General features: G+C 46.6%; 1 protein-coding gene across 2 annotated transcripts in view; it reads right to left on the bottom strand.

The window, feature by feature from the left end:
- The window catches only part of Cnnm2 (cyclin and CBS domain divalent metal cation transport mediator 2), a 128,649-nt gene that overhangs the window by 29,315 nt on the left and 75,144 nt on the right, over positions 1-24,190 (bottom strand). For both annotated transcript variants that reach the window (XM_032892139.1, XM_032892140.1), the window contains exons 2-3: positions 3,365-3,508; positions 710-847 (exon numbers count right to left, since the gene is read on the bottom strand). In XM_032892139.1, the coding sequence (XP_032748030.1) occupies positions 710-847; positions 3,365-3,508 (282 nt within the window). The remainder of the gene's footprint in view (positions 1-709; positions 848-3,364; positions 3,509-24,190) is intronic.

Raw genomic sequence — 24,190 nt, 5'->3', positions numbered from 1 at the left:
AGGGCTGTTTGGGGAAGTGAGAAGGTTAACCAGTCTCTTAGGTCTTTCAGCCTTGACCACTTGGAAGCAGTCAGTGCTGGCTGGGCTGGTGGCTATAACCGTGTGAACGCTTGCCTCTGGGTAGGGCCCAAGTTAACAATCTGACTTGAAGAAGCCACCAAGAAGTCCAGGCCCAACTTGGTAAATCTTTCCTTTTATCGGAACCATAAGAGATAAGGATTTCATTCTGCGTGTCTGTTTTTCTTCCATGTAAGTCTTGGCACCTGCATTACCACTGGTGTGCGACTGTTCTTCCAAGGCAAGCTGTAGAGAGAATTACTCAAGTGTCCAATCAAACGAGGTGACGCCCGGCTTGCACTGTCAGCCTACTCCGCCAGCTGGCTCGCCGTGCGGCTTAGCTGGAGGAGATGACCTGGCCTACTGTACACATGCAGTGTGGCACTAACGTTCGTCCTTACCTTTCAGACCAATTTTAAGTTACTGGTCCACCCCTGGCAAATGTCTCAGAGGGTTCATGCCGACACTGAACACAGGAGAGGAGAGAATTTAAAGAGAACAAAACAAAACAGAACAAAAACAAAAAAGAAACAAAACACAAAGTGGCATTACTTGTCACCCCATTCCCCAGCCTCCACCCCCAGCCCCCCAGTCAGTGTGGTGAGGAAGGCTCCAGGGCCTGCAGATCGCATATAGTGATAAGCGCACTTGCCTGTTGCTAGGAAACGGTGCATGGCCAGGAGAAGCTGCGGTGATATTTTAACCTTCATCTCGCTGTCCGTCTGCTTAAAGGCAGAGAAATCTTGCTTTCTTTCACGGTGGGCCACTTTCTTCTTTGTTCTGTTGTCGGCTGAGGTGGGAATGGGGAAAGAGAAATCAAAATCAGGGCTCTTTATTGATGAAAAGACAAACACACTGTTTCCAAAGGTGCAGGGACCAGAGACCTCATGGAGGTCTCACAGAACGGACAGAGAGCATGGCCTCTCCTGGGTCTGCAGCTGCCTTAGAGAGCTCCTCTGAGATATGATTGGGCAGACAGACAAACCCCTTAGGAGCATACAGAGTCACTCCGAGGAAGACCTGCCACAGGGAGGGACAAGGTCTCTGCAGGTAGGGCCTCTCTGCCTCATGGGAAAGAAAACAAAGACACAAGCAAGACTCCCCGAGAAGGCCACTCCAGGATCACCCTGCTACACTCCTGCCCCAGACTGTGTGGTGTTCAAGGTCAGGCAGACATGGGGGTGATCAGGGAGGAATGAGCCAGCCTCCTCTGGAAAAGGCCAAAGAGGAAATACTCAGACTCCGGCTTTTGTTGCCGACTCCAAGCTGCTTCTCTGCAAAAGCAGGGTGCGTAAATGATCGAGCACAGCAACACTTGACGGAAATTTCACCTTTTGTTTAATTTCTACATATCACAGAGTTTTTCTGTTGATGATTTTTCTCAGTCCTTAAAAGTCCCGAGCAGCCACTCTTGCCTTGTAGGCCATATGAACTCGGGCAGCGGAAACCCGTACACTATGATTTGCCAACCCCTGACCTCAGGGAATTCCCTACAAAGCCATTTTTCAGGATAAAATGCTGAGAAAGAAAAACCTAGCATGACCAGCTCCCAGTTCCAGCACTTAGGAGGAAGGAGAACTACATGGTCAAATGCAGCTTAGGCTGCAGCATCAAACTGTCTCAGCACCCTGCCCCCACAGTAAAAGAAAACAGAAAAAACAAACAAGCCAAGGGCACGGTCCCAGTTGCCTGCTCTGCCGTGAGAGTCCGTATTACCAGCTCTTGTCCAGGGTGAAACATCAATGACTAGGGACTTCTATGCTTCTATCTCAAACTATTTTGAAGATCAGAAAGTGTAAGTCAATAGGACACTTAGAAAGGGCTCTTTAATGGCAAGTGCTGTTTCCTGGCTGACCTTTCACCTAGATTGATAGTAATCCTGAAGCCACAAATTCAGCGTTTCATACCAAGAGGTCATGTCACATAACTCTTCTCCATGAAATGAGTCCCTCCCTGAGAGCTTAGTAAACATTTAGTAACATTTCCATTGAAAAAAAAAAAAAAAAGAATCTAAGATTCCATAAACAGTTATATTGTCTTCCCAAAGGCAAGGACTACCTCAGGGAAAACAGATATATTCAGATAGATATATGTTCAATCTGAATGAAAGAGGGCCGGTGATACGGCCCAGTGGGTGAATTTGCCCCCAAAGTTTAGCAACCTGAGGTGATCCTAAGAACCCACATAAAGACTGCATTTGCATCGTACAGGGTCATGGAAGGATGAAAAGGACATAAACGAACAACAATATTCTCTACTAGGACAACTCTGACAGCCCAGCTGTCAGAGTGTAAATCACACGAGATCGGATACAGACGTACAGGGCACATTTTTAAGATAATTCTTAACAATGTAAACGTTTGTCCTCATTAGATGCTACAAAGTCTTACAGAAGTTACACCGTGTAATGTTCCTTGGTTAAAGGACTAGATAAAACCACTCTTTGAGCAAGGCATTCCTGGAACACTGCAGGGCCCGTGGACAGCTCAGCTCCTATAAATTCTGTTTCAAAGCTGAGAGGATAGAGTCCGCCGACCCCTCCCTGCCCCAGGAGCCAAGCTTGGGCCCTCCTTGGCAGGACTGACTTTTTAGAGAACCTCGTATGGGGCTGGAAAGACACCTCAGAGGTAAAGAGCACTGGCTGCTCTTCCAGAGGACCCAGGTTCAATTCCTAGCTCCTACATGGCAGCTGACAACCACCTTAGCTCCAGTCCCAGAGGACCTAATGCCCTCTTCTGGCCTTTTTGGATACTGCATGCATGTGGTACACAGACACACATGCAGGCAAAACAAACACCCTACACAAAATAAACAAATTAATGAAAGAGCGAGCCACGAATGACACTAGCACACTGAGGGTGAGGGCTGCGGTGCCCTGGTGCCATGAGCCAGCTGTTCGTGCAGAGACTTGCTGCAGGGCCAACATACCAGGGGTCAAGTTCACCCTTGGGACCTCCCCCTGCCTGATCTAAATACTCACCATCCCCCATCTGCCCTTCAAGAGCAGGCAGCTAAGCAGACAAGAAAACAATATTTTCTGTGTGTATGGGGGGAGGGTATATGTACCTGTGCACACCTTTGTGGAGCTCAGAGGTCAATATTTGAATGTGCTTGGATTCACAGCCAAGAGAAGCTGCCTATGGGAGAGAAGGCTGCCACTCAATGTCTCTGAATCTGCGCTTTCTCCTAGTTTGGTAGAGGCACTAGGCAATGCTGTGGAATTATACTAGAGCGGACAAACACTGAGGAGAAGTGTCCAGGCAGCAGGACAGCAGCAGCAAAGGCACACGGAGACACTGGTACTCACTGTACAAGTCTGTCTCATCCAAGATTTCAGATTTGATGATTTCTTCAATCACATCTTCCAAGGTGACAATTCCCAGAACTTCATAAAACGGGTCCCCTTCGCCCTCATTGTTCACTCGCTGCACAATGGCCAGGTGGGATTTACCTTTAAGACAGAAGACAAGGTTGAAAAGGTCATTTTCTGGTGTCCGTAGTCGCCTTAGAGACACAGCTGCACACTTTTCTTCTGTCTATGTGGGGAGCAAACGTCTGTTTGCTCTATCACTGGGCTACACCAGCAGCCCAGCACCAACACATGCACGCTCGTGTGTGCACGTGTGTAGGCCCAGGTCAAACCCTGGCTGTCCTCCATCACTCTCCATTTATTTTTGAGATGGGATCTCTGGGTGAAACCAGAGCCTGGTGACTCACCAGGTCGGTCGGTTGTGAGGCCCAGAACCTCCCTCCTGTTCTCGCCGTCCTACGTGCACACGGCTGTATCCAGCAGTCTCGCTTTCATTTGCATGTGTGCATATGTGTGTTATGCATATCTGCATGTGGAAGTTAACATATGGTAGCCTCACAACCACTCTTCCCTCTCTGAGGCAAGGTCTTCCACTTAACCTGCTTCCAGAACCTCGCTAGTCTGGATTGCCAGCCTCGCCTAGAGTTCCCATCTCTGCCTCCAGAGGCTACCATGCCTGCCCAACTCTTTTTTTTTTTTTTTTTTTTCCCGGGGCTGGGGCCCGAACCCAGGGCCTTGCGCTTCCTAGGCAAGCGCCTACCACTGAGCCAAATCCCCAACCCCACTTGCCCAACTCTTACACAGACTTTGGGAATCTGCATGCCAGTCTTGAGGAGTGTGAGGCCAGCACTTTATCTACTGAGACGTCTCCCTAGTCCTTGTGCCTTCATTTTTCACATGGATGTTAACGCCTGTGTAGACAGGGCTGCTTCTACAACTTACTGGGAGCATCTTTTTCTTTTGCAGCAAATTTGGTAGTGAGCTATCGAAGTCTATGTTCCAGCATGTTTAAAGGCACTGCCAACTCCACAACCAAATGGACAAGGCCGTCTAAGTCATTAAAGCAGGAATGCTGAGGACGCCACTGTCCATAGGCTGCCCTGTGCCTAGCTCTCTGCTCCCTAGTAGATGTGACACTGAGCACCGTCAGCTCTTCCTCTGTGACACATTAGCAGTTTCCTCAATGGAGAGAGAAGTCCAAGGATCTCCAGGGAGGTCCAAGACCCTTATATGGTCAGGAGCACCATTTCCCCCTAAGTATTAAAAGGTTACTGCCCTTCTTCACTGTGCTGATTCTGGACCACAGTGCAAGATCCCTCGCCTGTCCCAGATGTCACCATGGAAACAAGCAGTAGTCATCACTACACACACCACAGTGGGAGAAAGCCCAAGTCTCTAAGGGTGTCCTCATTGCAGCTGTACAAGTTAGATCCTTACTCTGTGTGGGCATCATTGGACATCCTACTTGACCACCTGAGACACACCATGACACAATCTACAGGAACAATAGTCGCCTTCAGAGACCTTGGCTTGGGTGTGGGTTGCTTTCAACACACCTTACTTTCTGTGGTGCTGCAGAAGGAGCCCAGGACTTCACACAGGTCAGGCAAAGGTGTTCCCGCTGAGCATGCACCCTCAGGCCAAGCTAATTTCATTAAACATCACTTTTAGTTGACAGATTGACTACATGACAAGCTGTAGTTGAGACATAGGTATCTGGTAGACATGTTTAAAGAAATGAACTGGGGTTGGGGATTTAGCTCAGTGGTAGAGCGCTTGCCTCGAAGCGCAAGGCCCTGGGTTCGATCCCCAGCTCAAAAAAGAACCAAAAAAAAAAAAAAAAAAAGAAATGAACTAAGTGGACCTACTATGTCAAGAAAAGCCATGGGCAGAATTCGATGTTAATGATTTTAAAACTGTGATTTCAGTAGAAAATTAGAATTCTAAGAAACTCACATCCATCATGACTTTGATATCTTCTTAGTAAGGCCCTTTGTGTACAAGTATGTGCATGTATGTGTGCACATGCCCATGAGTATACCTATGAAGACCAAGTGTACATGTATGTGTATGTATGTGTGCACATGCCCATGAGTGTGCCTATGAAGACCAATGTAACTTTTCCCCCAATAGTCCCCACTTTACTGTAAGGTGTCTCACTGAACCTGGAACTCAGGAACTGGCTAGACTATGGCCTGTCAGCTGTTAGAGCCTCCTGGCTCTGCCTCTCAGGGCTGGCATGGCAGGCCTGTACTGCTACGCCCAGCTTTTTTCTTGGGTGCTGGAGATCCAAACTCAAGGCTGTAGAATTTCACAGCAGGAATTTTTACTACCAAGCCACATCCTCAGCCCCTCAGAAAATACTTCTTTGATGAGCTTGGTAGTGATAGTAAGAAATGTAACCTTTAAAATATTGAGTAATTTGCAACTTTTAAAAGATCCACAAAATTGGGTGGGCCAATTTTTCTTAGATTTTTTTATATGACAGATATTTTGCCTGCATGCATGCCTGTGCTCCACATATGTGCCTGGTGTGGCCATGAAGGTCAGAAGAAGATGTTGGATCCCCTGGGATTAGAGTTGTAGGTCACCAATGTGGGTGCTGGGACTTGAATCAAGTGACTAATGATAATAATGTGGATGAACACAGGAGTAAATAGTTCCAAGTATTAGATAGAACAAGGGACCTTTTAAAAATACATTTTTTTATTTTAAATTATGTGTATGTGAGTGTGTTTGTATGTGTGTCTGTGCATAAGAGTGCAGTTGCCTGTGGAAGCCAAAAGAGGGCGCCAGAACCACCAGAGCTAGAGTTACAGGCTGTTTGTGCAGCCCGACAAGGGTGCTAGGAACTGAACTAGAGTCCCCTGGAAGAGCACTATGAGTTCTTATCCATCGAACCATCATCTTTTCAGCCTCATAACAGACTTTTCCAAAGAAACATTAGCAGATAAGTAAGGGTATAGGTAGGTAGAAAGAATGCCATGAATTCCGGGCCAGCCTGGGCTACAGAGACTGTTGTAAAAAAGCAATCCAAGGGCCAGCAAGACGGCTCAGCAGCTACAGATATTCGCAATACAAACAGGCAATCTAAGTCTGATCTCCAGATCCCATGGTAGAGAGTACTGACTCCAAAAAGTTGTTCTATGACCTCCACACATGTACCTTTGCATATACATACACCTATACCTTCTCCTTGTGTGTGTGCGTGTGCGTCTCACACACACATACACACACACGCAATGAAATATAAAATAAATAAATAAATAAATAAATAAAGGAAACAATTTTAGACTTACAAAATAATCACAAATCCCCTACAAAGAGTTCCTACCAACTCTTCTCCAGATCTCCGCTGAGATCCCTTGCATCTTGACACAGCTGACGAACTAAGACACAGCCATTGATATATCGTCTCAACTCCTGATACTTGGTTTGCATCGTACTGGTTTTTCCAAAAACATTTTTTTCTGCTTCCTTGTGCAGTCCAAGCACCCCCAGACCAGCTCTCACGTCTCCCCAGTCTGCTTAGTCTTTGTATTGCTCAGGTCCCCCTCCAGTCACCAATCCAGCCCCACCTCCTAAGGAAGGAGAGCCACGAGGAGGCCCTGCATGGATTGCCTGCAGAGGGGATATTCCTCATAGGTTATATTCCTCAAAATTCTTTTGCAAAGATTTTAGGCAAAAGAGTGTGGGTGCTTCAAAGTACCCAAAGCGTACAGCAGGACCTCAGGTTCCACAGTGGAGACCACCTGTAAGAAACTTCTACTGGGTAGGGTGTGGTGCTGCACACCTTCAATCCCAGCGTGAGGGAGGCTAAGGCAGACATCTCTGTGAATTTGAAGCTAACCTGGTCTACAGAGTAAGTTCTAGAACAACTAAGGTGATATAGAGAGATTCTGTCTTAAAAGAAACAGAACCTCTAGTGGGCTGGGGAGGTGGCTTGGTCAGTGAACCGCCTGCCACACAAGCATGAGGGACAGAATGTGGATCCCAGGACCCATGTTAGAAGTCAAGCACAGTGGCACGTGTCTGCAACGCCAGTTTTGGGGCATCAGAAACAGGAAGAGCCCTAAAGTTCATTAACCAACCTGTCTGGCTATACTAATGAGCTTTAGATTAAATGACACTCTCGCCCAAAATATAAAAATATAAAAAGATTGAAGAAAGAAACCCAAAGCCTACCTCTGGCCTCCAAACGACAAGTGTATGCACTTACATTAACAAGCACATACAACACGCACATACTCCACACACAGCAAAAGGAAGTTTTGGTGTAATATCAAACATTGTGACAGCATATACCTCCCTTTCCCAAATCCCTATCTGTGTGAGGCCAGCCTTTCTCGTCTGCTCCAACAGATGCAGCCTGGCAGAGTGGAGCAGGGGAGGGAGGGTCCAGCTGCCGCACACTCGGCTGACACCGAGACACATAAACACTGACATTACTCCTAGTTCTCTGTTTTAGGAAACAGCCAAATTTAATAAAAATGCTATTAATGCTAACACACAACGGATTCATCACTGGCCTTTAAATTGCTTCATAGGTAAATATGTTTTAAGTTTCATGGCTTTAAATTCATATGCAGTATATCAAACACTATAGACACATAAGCAGAAGCTGGAAGCTCTCCTAAAATGGTCCGAGGTGTGCACGCGTGAGAGAAAAGATGGCCTCTGTGGAATCTGGAGTCGGGGCTCCTCTGCCTTCAGGTGGGCTCCGGGAACTGACCGCAGGTCAGCGACTTTCCTGCGAGTGTCTTTATCTGCTGAGTCATCTCTCTGGCCCCATCAATAATTTATATGAGTCTAAAGGATCTGTTAAATCCAACAAATGAAAAGGACCATGTGGCGTTGCTTTGTGTTGCTCCTTAAGGGAGTGGGTGAGGCAGGGGAAGACTTGGACTCCCAAGTTCAACAGTCTTCCATGTGAACTCCAGCAACTGCCTGCCCCTCGCTCCCAGCACCAGGAGCTGATAACCAAGGAGCCACAGCCACACTCTGCGCTCCAGTCCTTATCTCCACAGCCAGGCTGCGGTAACTGTTCCCTCACAGGCTTGTAGCAAGGCTGACGCCCAACAGAGGCGGTGCCCACCTCCACTGGGTGATCAGTAACTGGTAACTCATTGTAATGGTTAACCGGAAGGCAAAGAGAATCTACGTTAAACACACACTGATTAAGAGATGTGTTTCAATTTCAGAATAGTCTCTCAAACTTAATGTTGATTTTCTCAAAGCATCTAAAATAAAGTTTGTGTTCATAAAGGAAATGAACACAAACTTCAAAATCAGTTAATATTTAGATAACTTCAAAAACATGACAGGCCATAGAGTGGGAGCGCTGTAAATAGAAGGCTAGGTAACCGTCTGAACTGGGTACATTCACCTAACCCCAACCAGCCCGCCAGACTACACATACTCTGGAAACCAGCTGGCTCACGCTCTGGCTCTGCAGGCAGCTGGCCCTACTGTGCCCACAAATCTATGCTGCTACCCTCCTGGTTGCCACTGAAATAACAGTTTGCAAGTCTAGAAATTTGGATTGTTTGATGATTAGGCTTTCTAACAGCCCCCCCAGCCCCCTCCCAGCCCCCACCCCTCACCCCCCAAGCTCACATTCAAAGAAGGGAAACATTTAGAGCAAAGGAGACTGGGGATGCTTATGAGCCACAGATAGGAAGCCTGCAGTAGGGCAAGCGGCTCTGGTCTAGTCAAGCGGCCAGTAGGTTTCTCACATCTGCCTTCCCAGGGACCTAACATAAGCAGTTAAAAATTCTTGGTGAATGCTGTCTGTCGAAAGTTAAATTCTTTTGCTATTCCCAGCTTGTGATCATTTAAAAGGAATTTTCCAAAGCAAGGTCTAATATTAGACTCAAAATGAAGTTTCCATTCCACTGAGGCTACTCTCACCGAAGTAGCGACTGCATAATCAGATTGTCTTGGAGCGACTCGTTTACATGCACATGGGCATACTTGAAATACCAGCTCCAAAGCACAGATCTGTGAAGGGCCTTACCCAGGAGAGGCCATTCTCCTGAATTAGCTCCTTAGACGGAAAAGGCAGTTTTTCTCCAAGCCCCTTGCAGCTACCCTCAGCCTCACCCTGAAGCTCTGCACTGACCCAGGGCCACATTCTCTCAGCTCTGGAGTTCCTGGTGAGAAGTCCTATTTCCTGAACCCACTTCCTGGTGTGCAGCTCAGAGTGCGAGGGGTCCTTGGGAGATCATTTCAGGCCCCTGCCCACTAACGGCCACTGCAGGAACCTGAGGCCTTAGGCCTCACCTGGAGAGAAAAGAAAACTGCAAACGGCTTTCTAAGAAAGAAAAGTGCAAAAGTGAAAAGAAAAGTGCAAAAGTGAACTTTCCTTCTTTTTTCTTTTTATTTGAGGGAGGGTCTCCTGTAGTTCAGACTGGCTTCAAACTCACAGCAATCCTCCTGCCTTGGCCACAACAGGACCTTTGTCAGCTGTGGTGCTGGAAGAACCAAGGTGGGGGGGGAAAGTGCAAGGGCAACCATGATACACATAAAAGGCCAATAAGCTGGGTGTGCAGTGCGAGCCCGTGACCCCAGCATCTGTGAGGCGGGAAAGGAGGATCAGGAATTTAGGTCATCCTTAGCTATACATCCAGTTCTTGACCAGTCTGAACCACATGAGACCATGTCTCAAAACAAACAAACAAACAAACAAACAAACAACCCAAGGATGAGAAAAAGATTTTAAATGGATGGATTTGGTTTTTTGTTCTGAAGGACAAAATCCAGAGCTGGTAAGTAGGCTCAGTGGGGAAAGGCACTTGCCACCAAGCCTGACAGCACATTCCACCTGCCCCCTTCACAGTAAGCAAAATAATAATAATAATAATAATAAACAGAAATCAACAAAATGTGTAATCTTAGGTATAAATAATGCTGGGACTTTTAATTATACATCATAGGTCAAATAATCTAAATGAATGCTTTATAAAACAAAGCCCAGCCCAGGGACTGCTCAGCGGGTAGAATGCTTGACGCAGGAGGCCCTGGCTTCAGCTTCCAGCACAGCACAGAACAGATGTATGGTAGTCACCTGTAGCCCCAACACTAAGGAGGGGAAGGCAGGAGTAATACAAGTTCAATATCATCCTCTGCTACATATAGAGCTTCTGGCTAGCCTGGGCTACATGAAATCCTGTCTCAAAAAAAAAAAAAAAAAAAAAAAGGCACAAATTGCTGGCATGAGGGCTTGAGAGGCCTTCTTAGGCCCAGATATAAGGTATTACAGTATTTCAGCTACTTTTAACTGTTCTGTAGAACCTCTGGGTTCCTAGCTGGGTCCTTAAATGGGACAACAAAGCAGTGTGAAAGGGAAAACCTAACGAGCCTTTATCAACACACAGGGCTTCACAGTCATCAGCGTATGGCTCCCAACTGCACGGACCCACGGCAGAGCCCCACACAGGTGGGACTGAAGAAGAAGCTAGTCTTCACCATGAGCTAGACCCGGTAATGCCAAGAATGTAGAATGAGGGCCAAATTTCTGTTCCCTTGCCCTGTGTATCAGTTCCCTATTTGTGTCTTCTCCGTGGACGGGTAAGCCAGCCCAGAGTGATAAGGTCACCACATCTGTGTGCTGCTAGACCCGAACATTCAGCGTCAGATAACATCTGTATTTTGATCATCCACCGATGTCAACACTCAACAGGATTAGGCTGACAAGTGTATGTGTCACCCACTGCCTGGTGAACAGACAGCCGCCTCTGCTCTTCTGCGTTGCTGGCAGTGACGTGAAATTCAGCAGTAGACAAACTGAAACAGCTGGGGAAAAGAGCCAAGGGGGTGGCTGAAGTAGAACCAAACTGGGAACAAGCGCACACAGCTGTACTAATAAAAAAAATGACATCCAGTAGTCAGAAAGACCTAACGATCTGAGCACAAGGCGAGGGGAGCCTGTGGAGTCTGCAGACATGACTCAGGGCAGGAAGTAAATAAATAGGCAATTCTGTAAAGAGAAACAAGCTGGCCATTCCAGATTCGCCATTACTGCCAGCATGGGACGTCACTGCTCCCTTGCTCACCAAGGACAGAGCGAATGAGCTGCTTGGCAGGCCTCCTAACAAAGCCACAGTAGGAACTCAATAAACAGAAATCAATAAAGTTCCCAAGAGTCTGCTCTATGGGACTAATGATAAAACAAATGAGTGTTCTCTAAAGCCCGAGCTTGCTCCCACAGTACTAATAAACAACCTGAGATGGGAAATAGAATTTAATGGCTGCAGTTAAGATCTCCCAAGGAAAGGCTGGAGAGATGGCTCAGCGGTCAAGATGGCTGCTCTTCCGGAGGACCTGGGTTCAATTCCCAGCACCCACATGGCAGCTCAAAACTGTCTGTAACTCCAGTTCTAGGGGATTTGGTACCCTTGAACACTTCGGGCAAAAACACCAGTGTGCATAAAAGTAAATAAATCTTCAAAAAAAAAAAAAAGATTTCCCAAGGAAACTAGATGACATTAGTCAAGGAAGTCAACACACTTTAAATATCGTGAGCATTGGGTTTAATCTGATCTACAACAAGGGAGCAGACTGGTCAGGAGAGATCTGCCTAGAACACACACACACAGGTCATTAAATACTCTAAGTGTCAAGAACTCAACAGTCACATGCGTTAGTTCACTCACTCATTCAGCAGACCGTACTAAACGTCTGGGCCACTCCACAGGAAACAGAACAAAGCTTTGGCTCTCAAGGAACATTCTAGTAGGAATGCAGACGCTAAGAGAAATAAACAAAAGGCACAAGGGACTGGGCTTTGTGTGTGGTGAGGAGAGGAAAAGTGGTGGAGTTGCATGTAACACAGCATGGATGGAGGAAGGCCTTCCTGCCAGGCAAAAAGTGAGGGCCCCAGGAGACTACAACAGGGACCCTGACAGGGGATGGCTGTTCATGGGCTGAAGGAAGAAGACAAGGCCAGTGTGGTTGGAGCAGGGGGAAGGAGAACCAGCAGGGAGAAGGAGTTAAGAGGCAGGGCAGGGGCATTACAGTAAAACAAGTCAGATGGCTACCGTCATTATCAACTTGACTGATTTAGAATCACGTGGGAGATACACCTTTGGGCTTGTCTATGAGGTTACAGGGAGGGAGGGAAGGAGGGAGGGAAGACCATCCCACAAGCCAGGGTTCCCTACTGTATAAAGTGTGTGTGTGCGAGTGTGTGTGTGCATGTGTGTATATGTGTTTGTGTGTGTCTCATGCCTTGCGCATACTGAGCACCAGTGCTCATCAACCTCTGCTTCTCGAATGTAAACACAATGTGATGGTCACCTCACCATCTGTTGCCATGCCTTCCCTAACAGGAAGTTCCCTCAAACCCATGAGCCCAAACAATCCCCCTTCCTTTTAGTTGTGCTCTGTCAGGTATCTGGTCACAGCAGTGAGGAAAGTTAACACCACAGTACAGACTTCAGCCTTCACTCTGGGATGGTGAGGCCCTGCAGGCCCTGAGCAGAAAGGGTGTGATCTCCATGGTATCTCAGTCATCATGGCTGCTGTGGTGATGGTCCTGAGCAGCCGATGGAGAAGGGCACAGGGGCAGGGTGGAGGCAGCGAGGCCAGACAGGAAGCTACTTCACATTCCAAGTGAGCAAGGGCAGTGGGCAGGGGCAGGACAGGATGATGGTGACAGCGAATGAAGGTTTGGGTGGACACTCTACTCACCATGCACAGTGCAACCAGAGACTTGACTGTCACACCAGTACCTCCTCCCTCTGCCTGCTCTCTTGTCACCATCCTCAGCCTTCAAGACGGCCCAGAAGGTAACAGCACTCATGGCCAAGCCTAAAGACCTGGGTTGGATCTGAGACCCACATGGTGGAAGCAAAGGACCAATGCCCACAAGTTGTCCTCTGACCTCCACATGTGTACTATGGCACTTACATGCCCATATGTGTATACATACATACATACATACATACATACATACATACATACATACATTCATGCATGCATGCATGCATACATACGTACATATATACACAGACATATATACCGAGATATAAATTTTAAATGTATTGTGCATTTGTCTTTTTGGTTTCTACTGTGCGTATTACTAATAAAAAACATTTATTCTCAGTTTCCCAATGTCTCCCACACCTCTTGACCCACTACTTCAGGGTCAGCTCAAACCAACTTGTCACTGCTGTTTTCACAGAAACTCCTGAGTTCCAGGAATGTAAGGTGGAGGATAAAAGAGAAGAAGGTCCTGTCCAGGCCACACCCAAAGACGTCAGGTGGAGACTCAGAGAATTCAAACGCCAGGACTAGCAGACAATGACAGAGCTAACTAGAATGGGTCAGGTGGATCTGGGCAGAGACCCGCCCAAGGCTTTGTAAGATAATGCTGGCTCGTGTGTGTCAGGCCCAGAAAAACCAATACCAGAAAAGAGAGAGAACCAGAGAGGTTGTGTGGAAGCTCTGCTGTTCTCCAATGTCAGGAGGTAGGTGACATCTGTTACAAGAGTGACAGATCCTCGGAAGACCAAGGAGATGGACACAAAGTGCGGGGTGATCATACTACTAACAAACTCTGCCATCCAAAATGCAGGGACAGGCTGTTAAGGAAGGGAGCCACACTGTACCAGCCATACTCACTTGACCTCAAAGCCAGACAACCTGGTACATTTCTAGCTCCAGGGAATCAAGGGCGATACTGGGGACAGGTAGACAGCTGCACGAAAGACAACGCCATAGGTTCCTTGTTTAGAATCATTGACCCTGCAGTCAGTCAAAGAGAGCAAGATATGGGGTCACTAAGGTCTCGGAGTGCGGACCATTAGTTACACACTAGTTACAGCTCCTAACTCTGAATTCTGAATGCAAGAGGGACAGGTGGGGATGGATGAAGCCCTGACGAAGAGTGGTGGGAAGTCTTCACAGAGACCACAACAGGACCACAGAGAACGCACAACTGAGGTGTCGGCAGGCTCCATCCAGCCCTGGTGGGTGGGCAGGCGTCTTAGAGGAGGTCCACCAAGGTTTTCGTACAGACAGAGGCCTCTCTACAAATGTGGGTAGAGGGTAAGAGTCCTCCATCACCCAGGACACCTTAGGTGGGCAGACTGTAGTTTGTGAGCCGTCCTGGGCTTTTAATTCTTTAATATCACCCTCACTTTATAACTCTACCTACGTGTATTAGGGCGCTTTTCCGTTTCCCCCACGTGGAAACACTCTTGCCTTCCACTGAGGTTCACTTCTCGCCTGTGAGGGCCTCACTTCCCACCCCTCTCCACAGCACGGGGCCCAATGCTCATTCTCTACACAGAACAGGAGCGAAGCTGAAGTGGCCAACAACCACAGGACCCCAACTCCTCACTCACTGCCTCAGTGCCCTCTTGCCCTGCCACAGCCACTCCTGGCTCTCAAGCGGCGTCACTCTGGATAGGGTAGAACGGGCTCCTTCCTTACCCATTTCCCCCTCAACGCGACCGATGCAGAGACTCAGAGAAAAACCCTCAAATGCAAGACGTACAACTCACACAAAGCAACTTCCTCAGGTTTTTCTACCAAACACACAGAGGCAGGCTTCCAGGTGCCTTGCAGAGCCACAGCCTGCTATGGTGGTTGTTCTGATATCACAAGAGGAGCTGCAGTGGCTTAACCTGACGGAAGAGAAGGAATGTGGGGTAAATATCATTTATGGAGCTAACTACTTCTGTACTCTTAAGGCTGAAGTAAAAATAAAACGGCAAACTTCATGGGTTTTTTTAAGTGCTTATTTTACCTTACCGTCCCCGCTAGAGCTAAGTACATTTTTTCCAATTGAATTTTCCCACCATAAAGTAACCAGAAAACTGTGACACGGATCTTAAAATAGTGTTCCATAAACAATGTGTGTGTGTATATATAGAAGTGCTTGCTGTATATAGAAATCGCTGGGTCTAAATGATGAGAGCTGCTACTATTCTGGGACACAAAAGCCCCCCTTTACCAAAAGCATTACTATTTCCAAAAGTCCCAAAGGCTGATGAGTAAGTGGCTGTCCAAACCTCCTCGCAGGGCAATGCCTCCACACATAGCCAGGGACATATTCCCAGTGAGGCCTGGGCTGTCAGTGCAGCTTCAATGAGGATGCAGGTTTACGTGGCACAGATATTACCTCTGATAAGACCGTGCAGTTGTTAGAGATCCGAGCTTTCTGCTAGTGCAGGGTAGGTGGTACCTACTGTTTTCAGTGGCTGGGTCTACCCCTATCCTTTAACTGTGGGAGCCGCACTTGAGATCAGGGCCATGGCTACTGACCGAGCGATCACGTTTAAGAGAAGCAGGCCTTGGGCCTCAATGGCAATGCATGCTCTGAGTTGGATCCCTAGCACCCCGGAAAAAAGCCCCCTCAAAAGAGACAAAAAACTGAGGAGAAACAGCAGAGACATCCTTTCCACAACTGTCTGGGCAGTTGTAGGCACAGCACACCATGGACAGCTTCGAGTTGAAGCTTCTTATCATTCTTGCCAGGGCTCGACCCACCACACTGCCGCGTCTCAGACGGACTCAAAGGCCCACCAGTTCTCATAAATACCTGTGTCCTAACCCTGCAGCAGAGCATGAACCCCTCCTCCCTGTTCAACACAGAATCTTATGACCCGAAAATTACTGGAGAAATAGAAAATGGCCTTCAAGTTGAAGCTTCTTTTTGTGAATGTGTGGTGCTGGGTATGGAACAGGGCTTCACTCACGCCAAGCAAACACTCTGCCATGAAACGACACCCCAGGTCTCAAGAGATCTTTCAAGACAAGGTTTAAAAGGATTGGTTGTAGATTTTTAAAAACTGTTTTCAAAATGAGTGGTTCAATTTTACTTCCCCGTGAAAAGTTCTATATAATAAGAACAGAAGTTCTGTCACACATACATGCATGCAAACTCTTAGCATGTTAGTGACTCTATAAATCACAAATTTATTTAAATCTCTTGAACGTTGGGGACATTTTGAGTCAGAATCGTAAGTAGCCCTACCTTCCCTGTATCTTAGCGTGTTGCCAAGGGTGCCCTTGAATTCCTGATTCTGTCTGTGCTCGCCAAGCACTTGGATTACTGGTGTGTGCCGCCATGCTACTGGTACTCGGGATCTGGACCATGTGTTTCTAGGTTCTTGTGTCTTATTCAGAGAACTGGAGCAAGCACATGCAGATGTGCAAAGTTGCAAGAAAACATTCGAAATTGAAGTGACAGTGTAATTCAAAGACTGCAGGCCACATGACTGCAGGTACTCAGGGCTCTGATCATTATAGCTTCATTTTATAATTATAATGTATCATAAAGTTATATATAAGGTATATATTCCCTATGTTCCTTCATTTTGAGTTATATTTTTTCAGTTGGATTACAGGACTAGCTGTAGGCAGATGTCTTAAGAGAACAAAGGTTTTTTGAGACAAGATCCCACTGTCTAGGCTAGACCTGAATTTACTATATAAACAAGAATGACCTAAAAACTTTTAAAAAATATTTATTTACCTATTTTATGTGTATGAGTACACTGTTGCTGTCTTCAGACACACCAGACGAGGGCATCAGATGCCATTACAGATGGTTATGAGCCACTATGTGGTTGCTGGGGATTGAACTCATGACCTTTGGAAGAGCTGTCAGTGCTCTTAACCACTGAGCCATCTCTCCAGCCCAGACCTTAAACCCTTGGTCTTCCTGCCTCAGTCTCTTCAGTGCTAGGATATCTTGCTATCGTACCCAGCAAAGAAGCATGAATGCTTTTAAAAGACATACTAGAAAATGAATGTGCATCTTGTTCTTGCTCCTTGTTCTGTTTCTTTTTTATGCAAAGACTTACTTAACCCCAGGCTAGCCTTGACTTCTCCACATAGCTAAGGATGACCCTGAGCTCCCGATTCCCAATTTCCCGATTCTCAAGTCCAGGGATTGCAGGCATGTGCCAACCTGGCTTTATTCATGCTGGCAATCAATCAGACCCAGAGCTTCCTGTGTGCTAGGCAAGCACTCTACCAACTCACTATACAACAGGGCTGTGTCTCCAGACTCTGCATTGCTTAATTACATTTTTAATTTTGACACAACTATATATTCACAAAGCTACAAGAAATAACCCCTACACATTATTCCTGGCCCCACATGTGTTAACCCCTTTCCCCAACTGTAACATCTTGCAACACTGGGCAGATATAACAAGCAGATGCTAGCATCCCTGCAGAACACCCTCACCGCAGGGAATCTTCCCAGTGCACTTTTGCTTTGGGTTTTTCTGCTTTGAAACACGCTCATATCGTGCTCCAGGCTGATCTCAGACTCAGGGCAATCCTCCTGTTCTGGCTTCCCCAGTGCCATGACTATGGATGTACACTGCCATGTCTGCTCTGAGAGAACTACACTTTTTCTTTGATGAAATAAATGCTTGGCTTCCACTGGCCATGGTTTTTAACTTTTAGCTTCTAAACCTTAAAGAAGAAAAGGAAAGGAAAGGAAAGAAGAGAAAAGAAAGAGAAAAAAGAAGTTACCAGGCATAGAAATGCACACCATTAATCCCAGCACTCGGGTGGCAAAGGCAGGTGGATCTCTGTGAGTTTGAGGCCAGCCTGGTCTACATAATGAGTTCCAGGCTAGCCAGAGCTATATAGTGAGACCATGTCTCAAGAAAAATAAGTAAATAAAAAGCTGGGAAAAGTTTATCTTCCAATCACAAGAATTTGTGTCATATAAACCTTATTTTGAGCTAGGGTCTCAATATGTTGGCCAAGCTGGCCCCTCCTGAGCATCTAGAACTACAGATGTACCTGACTGCATGCAATCTGTGAACACCCAAGAATAAAAGGGTCTAATCCTGACAAAATTAGCCAATCTTGCTTCCCTGGTTGAAAGGACACAGGAGTCCTTTTAGAGAGTAGCAGAGTCCTGAGCCTTGATTCCCCCACCCTCCAGTGTTTACAGAGGTACCCCTGTGGAAGTACTAATTTTGCTGACAGCTTCTCCATGGCTTCTCTCAGGGTGCCAAATTGAAGAACCCTAAAGAAGTTAAGTGCTAACCTACGAGCTGGGGGTGCCCATTGGTAGAGCACCTGCCTGGAACCCCCCAGTGATGTGAGTGGGAGAAGGGATTTGTACTCAAGTTCTTATGTGTGCTTGGCAAGTGCTTCACTGACTGAGCCTCAGTCCTAGGTGAAGAGATTTTATGGATGTGAAGACGCTCTATACTAATTTTTAGAGATTATTTTGTGTAAGCCTGGTTGAAACAGTTGGAAGCCCTTAAAAGCCAGAAGAAGGGGGGTTGGGGATTTAGCTCAGTGGTAGAGCACTTGCCTAGGAAGCTCAAGGCCCTGGGTTCGGTCCCCAGCTCCGAAAAAAAGAACAAAAAAAGAAAAAAAAAAAGCCAGAAGAAGGCCTTACGAAGGACAGAAGACATTCTACCTGTTGAAGACAGCTTCCAATGGTGCCTGTGGGTTCCAGCCTGCAAGATGACCTTCTCTTCCTCTGTTCATTTTGGACTTTTAGACAGCCATGAAACCAGCTAAGTGCGTGGGCACCTGTATCTCTTGCTGGTTCTGTTTCTCTGGCTGACCCATGACTGACAGACTCGGGGCCTGTATCACAGAGAGATATGTCAAGCAGATGCCAAAGTCAAACTCAACCTAAGCGCTCATGTCCCAATGCCAAGGATGGGCAACAGATCCATCACCTGTGCAGACAGTGACTGTGTGAAGCCACATGGCCAGATGCACTCAGTGAATGACCCAGTGGAAAGAGCTGACAAAGCGAGAGTAAAGGACCCGCTCCAAACATACGGGTAACCTGGACCACAAGAAGCCAAGTCACTCACTGCTATCCCAGTATTTTCAACCTTAAGCCTGCCCTCCAGGTAGAGACCCAGCCATTAGCCACAGAGGGGCTCACATTCCTACACCACCAGCAGCTTGGTCTCTCTTTTGCTTGTTCTTCAGTCTTGTGGCCAGAGACTTTAGCCGGGAACCCAAAGTGAAGTAATTAATAGAAAATTCCAGTCACTACGAGACTTGCTTAAGAGCCTATCCAAATGATTTGTGAGAAGTCCCAGGAACCACCAGGGCAGAGGCTGCAGAGTTTTTCCATTATTTCCCTCTTTCTCTGAGTATTTAAAGACTTGGACTTTCCCATCTTTTGGGGAAATATGTTCTTATAAATAGTGAGGCATGTCGAGCATCTCCACTTCATCTTTTTTGGTGGTCCGTAGCACGCACTGGAATGTTTTCCTAGTAAATGATCAGTAATGGAAAATATGGCTAAGACAAAAGATGGCTCTTGAGCTGGGATGATGGGAACCTTCTCATCTTTCCCAAGAGACAGGTGGTCCTTCCGTAGAACTGGGGGGTTCATTTTAAAGCCAAGGAATCTATCTTTGTCTTTCCTTCAGACTTATATCTCTGGTCAAGAAGATGAAGGGGGCCGGGTACACTGGGAAGGTAAGCATCCAACAGACTAGTGATAGTCCAACACGGCTGATAACGGATTGTCAGGAAGAGTGGACTTCCACTGGCGTCAGTCTTATGACCCTTATTACTTCCTTGAGCTTTCGTTTTCAGGCTGATAATCATTTAGGACTTTATGAGCTGCACATTTTTATATCAACTAACCTCTTGTTCTACAGTAAAAGTAAGACATGTAATTATAGCTTCATGCATAAAGATGGGTTCTGCTGTGATATTTCACAGCAGATCAAAATTACCTAGGCACAGACAGTATGCTCATTAATATTGTACCCCAGGGCTGGGTTTATGGCTCAGTGGTAGTGTGCTTGCCTAGTATACATGAGGTCCTAGGTTCAATCCCCAGGACCATAAACAAAAACCAAAAGAATATTGAATACCAAACCATACCATACGTGTGCCTAACAGTGGACATTTTAGAAAAGGAAGCCATTAATTCTTTTTAAATTGGCTTAAAAGGAACAGTCACCAAGCGTGGTTGTGTTTGCCTGTAACCCTGGCATTTTCCTTACTGGGGTCTTCCCTTTTGAAAAGTCCTTCCAGGTGAATGGGGTTTGCAACAAGGTTGAAAGTGCTACTGTGTCCCTAAGTAGTTAATCTGCTGTCCCTACCACTTTATAACACAAAGGGAAGGAGACATCAACCTTCTTTTAAAATGTCGCTGAATACTGGCTTTGGAAAGAAAAACTCTTCAAATCCAAAAATCTTTTTTCTTTTTTTTTCTTCTCAACAGCCTTTATTGCAGGACCACCTCATTGCTGATACGGGGACCCAAATCCAAAAATCTTATCTAATGTGGTCATCACTTCTGCAAATCTTGTGCATATGATAAACTTGAAAACCAGGGTGGGTGAAGCACTTCAAGGTTTTCCTCATTGTCGTGATTAAAATAAACCCTGGCATGACACTCTTTGGCTTCCTGTCCCCAGAAACCTCAAACACTTCATTGTTACAGAAGAAAAAAAAAGTGTAATTCAGTGAGTTTTAAAACCCAACATTTTCTACTATAAACCCCTTTACCATTTGTCCCCACCATTCTACTGCCTTGCCTATCCCTCCAGTGTATCTTAAAATTCACCCAAAAGCATGCTTGGGATCTTAAATGTTCCCCAAAATGCTGTGTTGAAGGCATGGTCCCTGGTGCAGCACTGTGCAGAGATGGGCTTTGGGAAGTGACTGGATCGTGATATGTTGATCTCACTGATGGACCAACCCACTAGTGAAGTCATAATCTGATGAGTTATGGGAATCAGTGGAAGCAGGACATGGAATTTACTTAAAGAGTACACACACACACACACACACACACACACACACACACACACACACACACACACACACACTCACTCTCAAAAGATGGGTTCTCAAACGTAGCCCTAGCTGCCCCTGAGCTTACAGAGATCTTCCTGCCCTCTGGCTACCAAGTGCTGAGACAAAAAAAAAAAAAATCCATATACCAGGCTTTAAATTTTGTATTCACTCCTCTGTGAATGTGTGTGTGTCCCACATGGGTGAACATGTATGCAAGTGCCCTCCAAGCCAGAAGAGAGGGTTAGATCCCTTGGAGCTGGAGTTACAGGTGGTCTTGAGTCACTCAATGTGAATGTTGGAAATCAACCTTAGCTTCTCAGGATAAACAGAAAGCACTCGTAACCACTGGCATGTGTCCCCGGCCCCAGCAGTATGTACTCTAAAGCAACATCTGTCCTTGGCCCCTTCCTCCTGCTCTCTGTGCTTCTTGTTGACAATGAGGTGAGCCCCAGCTATGTTGTGTCACCAGAAGCCCAGAGGCAATGGGGATAAGTATCCCCAGGCTGAGCCCCCCAAAACCTTGAGCCATAGCAATTCATTCCTTCTCCAAATGGTTTTGCCAGTTCTGCCATAGCAGGAGTCAGTCCTATCTGCCCTGGGGAATCAGACTCAGGCGTCAGAACTGAACACAAACCCTTTTACCAGCTGAGCCATCTCCTCCAACTCAATTTAAACACACTTTAATTTGCCCATTATAGTATGTGCATGTGTGCATGTGTGCATGTGTGCATGTGTGCATGGTCACGTGCATGAACGCAGGTGAGCACATGCTGCAGCATGTGTGGAGGTCAGAAGACAACCTAGAGTGTCGTCCTCACCCTTTGTCAAGGAAACTTCTCCTTGCAACAGACAGAGAGCATTACAGAAACCATAACTGATCAAAAGACAGAGTTGTGGCGCCCAGTCCCAACTGATTCATCTATAGCACAGCCCCTGCACCGAAGGGGTCACTGTGGAAAAAGGAATGGAAAGATGGTCAGTGTCAAAGGAACAGGAGGCTTGCTGTGACCTTGTGTCTCCTAGAAATGTCAGAGAAGCTACATCCATGATGTCTCACCAACACGGTTGGCTAAACATGATCTGAACTTGAATGACACCAACAGACATGCTAATGTGGAAGGGGCCAAGGGCACAAGGCCTCAAACCTAGACAAAGAACTACAGACAACTAAGGAATGCTGAAGTGGGAGAAACAGCCTTCCCGGGGGGAAGAGCTTACCATTGGTCAGCCAATCCAAATGGCCAGCCCTGAAAACATATATGCAAGCAAGACTACACAGACTGAATAGGGTTGTATTGCACACATGCATGTGAGTGCACATGTGCGCGCGCACACACACACACACATGCGTACACACATATGTAACATCAAAGAAAAAGGCTATGAATTTGAAAGAGTTGGGAGAGGTGCATGAGAAGGTTTAGAGGGAAGAAAGGTAAGGGGGATTATATATTATGCTCTAAACATGTGGGCGTGCATACACACACACATACATACATACATATTCCCCTGTGTTCGCCAATGGAAGCCTGGTCTAAAAAGTACTAGTACATCTATGTAAGTATTTTAACTCTTAAAAAAACAAAACATTAAACAATAAGTAGTTATGGAAATTACCCTACATATAATAAAAAAAACCTACATTATTCAGAGAATGTTCCCTTTTGTGTTATCTATACATCCTTAGAAAAACCAGGTGGAGTGGTCTCTGGATGGCCTTTCCTTCAATCTCTGCTCCACTTTTTGTCCCTGCATTTCCTTTAGACTGGAGCAATTCTGGATTAATATTTTTGAGTGGCCCCATCCCTCAACCAGGGGCTGTGCTAACTTCTGGATATGGCCTCTTTACAGGTTCTCTCTCCCCCTTTGCTGGGTATTTTGACTAATGTCATCCCCACTGGGTCCGGGAACCTCTTGCTTCCCTGGCATCTGGGACTTTCTAGTGGCTACCCCCAGTTCCCCATCCCCCACTGCTACATTCCTCTGTTCAATTTCCTGACCCCTCTGTACTTCTCCTTGTCTCCTCCCATACCTGATCCTGCCCTCCTTTTTCCTTCCTCTCCTCTCTCCCTCCCAGATCCTTCCCCTCCCTCTATATACTTATTTTGTTCCCCCTTCTAAGAAGGACTGATGCATCCCCATTTTGGTCTTCTTTCTTGAGCTTCATATGGTCTATGAGTGTCTGTGAGTTGTATCACAGTTATGCCAAGCTTTGGGGACAATATCCAGCAGCCAATGCAGCAGAGGATGCCTTTATCTGGCATCAGTGGGAGGGACGCCCCTGGTCCTCTGGAGGCTCGATGCTCCAGCATAGGGAAATGTTAGGGCAGTGAGGGAGAAGTGGGCAAGTGGGTGGGGGAGCACCCTCATAGAAGCAGGGGAGAGAGGGGATACGGTAGGGGGCTTGCAGAGGGGAAACCGGGAAAGGGACATTTGAAATGTAAATAAATAAAATAACCAATAAAAAAAAAGAGAAAAACTATAGGGAAAAACCAATGGTATTTTGCTTTAAACAGACAAGTTGTGTCCTTCAGAGTGAGTCCCACAAGAAGAACATGGAGACTGTGGGTGCAATCATAATTTGCTTATTTGGATTAGGACTCAGTGTGCACCGAACCTCACCAGTTACGGAAAGCCTTGTCTTTAGAGACTGGTGGTCCTCTGAGTGTGAGAGTCCTGAGAGTGGCCTCTGGCCTGCTGTGGAGCCTTGAACCCCTGATCCACATGCCTCTGTTCCCCGAGTCCTGGGATTACACACATGGGCCACCGTGCCTGGCTAGTCGTGTAACGCCCCTAAGGAGTCTCTTCAGAGCTCTCAGCCTCTCTCCTTCACCAAGGTGTTCAGCTGCACACTGAACTCAGTGTGGACTCGTTCTGCACTCATCAAACCCCACAAGTAGACAACTCAGTTGTGACAGACAGCTCAATGTGCCTCCCACTTCCTGCCTTGGAATGTCTCTTGAAACTCTGCAGTTATGCATCTGAGCCCAGAAATAGGGCAGAACTAATGTCTGTGGGAGGAACACTTCCCGATTCATACTTAAGCAGGGAGTTCTG

Source organism: Rattus rattus, chromosome 2 (assembly GCF_011064425.1).
Source record: "Rattus rattus isolate New Zealand chromosome 2, Rrattus_CSIRO_v1, whole genome shotgun sequence".
NCBI lineage: Eukaryota > Metazoa > Chordata > Mammalia > Rodentia > Muridae > Rattus > Rattus rattus.
The sequence above is the reverse complement of the archived record's forward strand: the minus strand, read 5'-3'. Positions and strand labels throughout refer to the sequence as shown.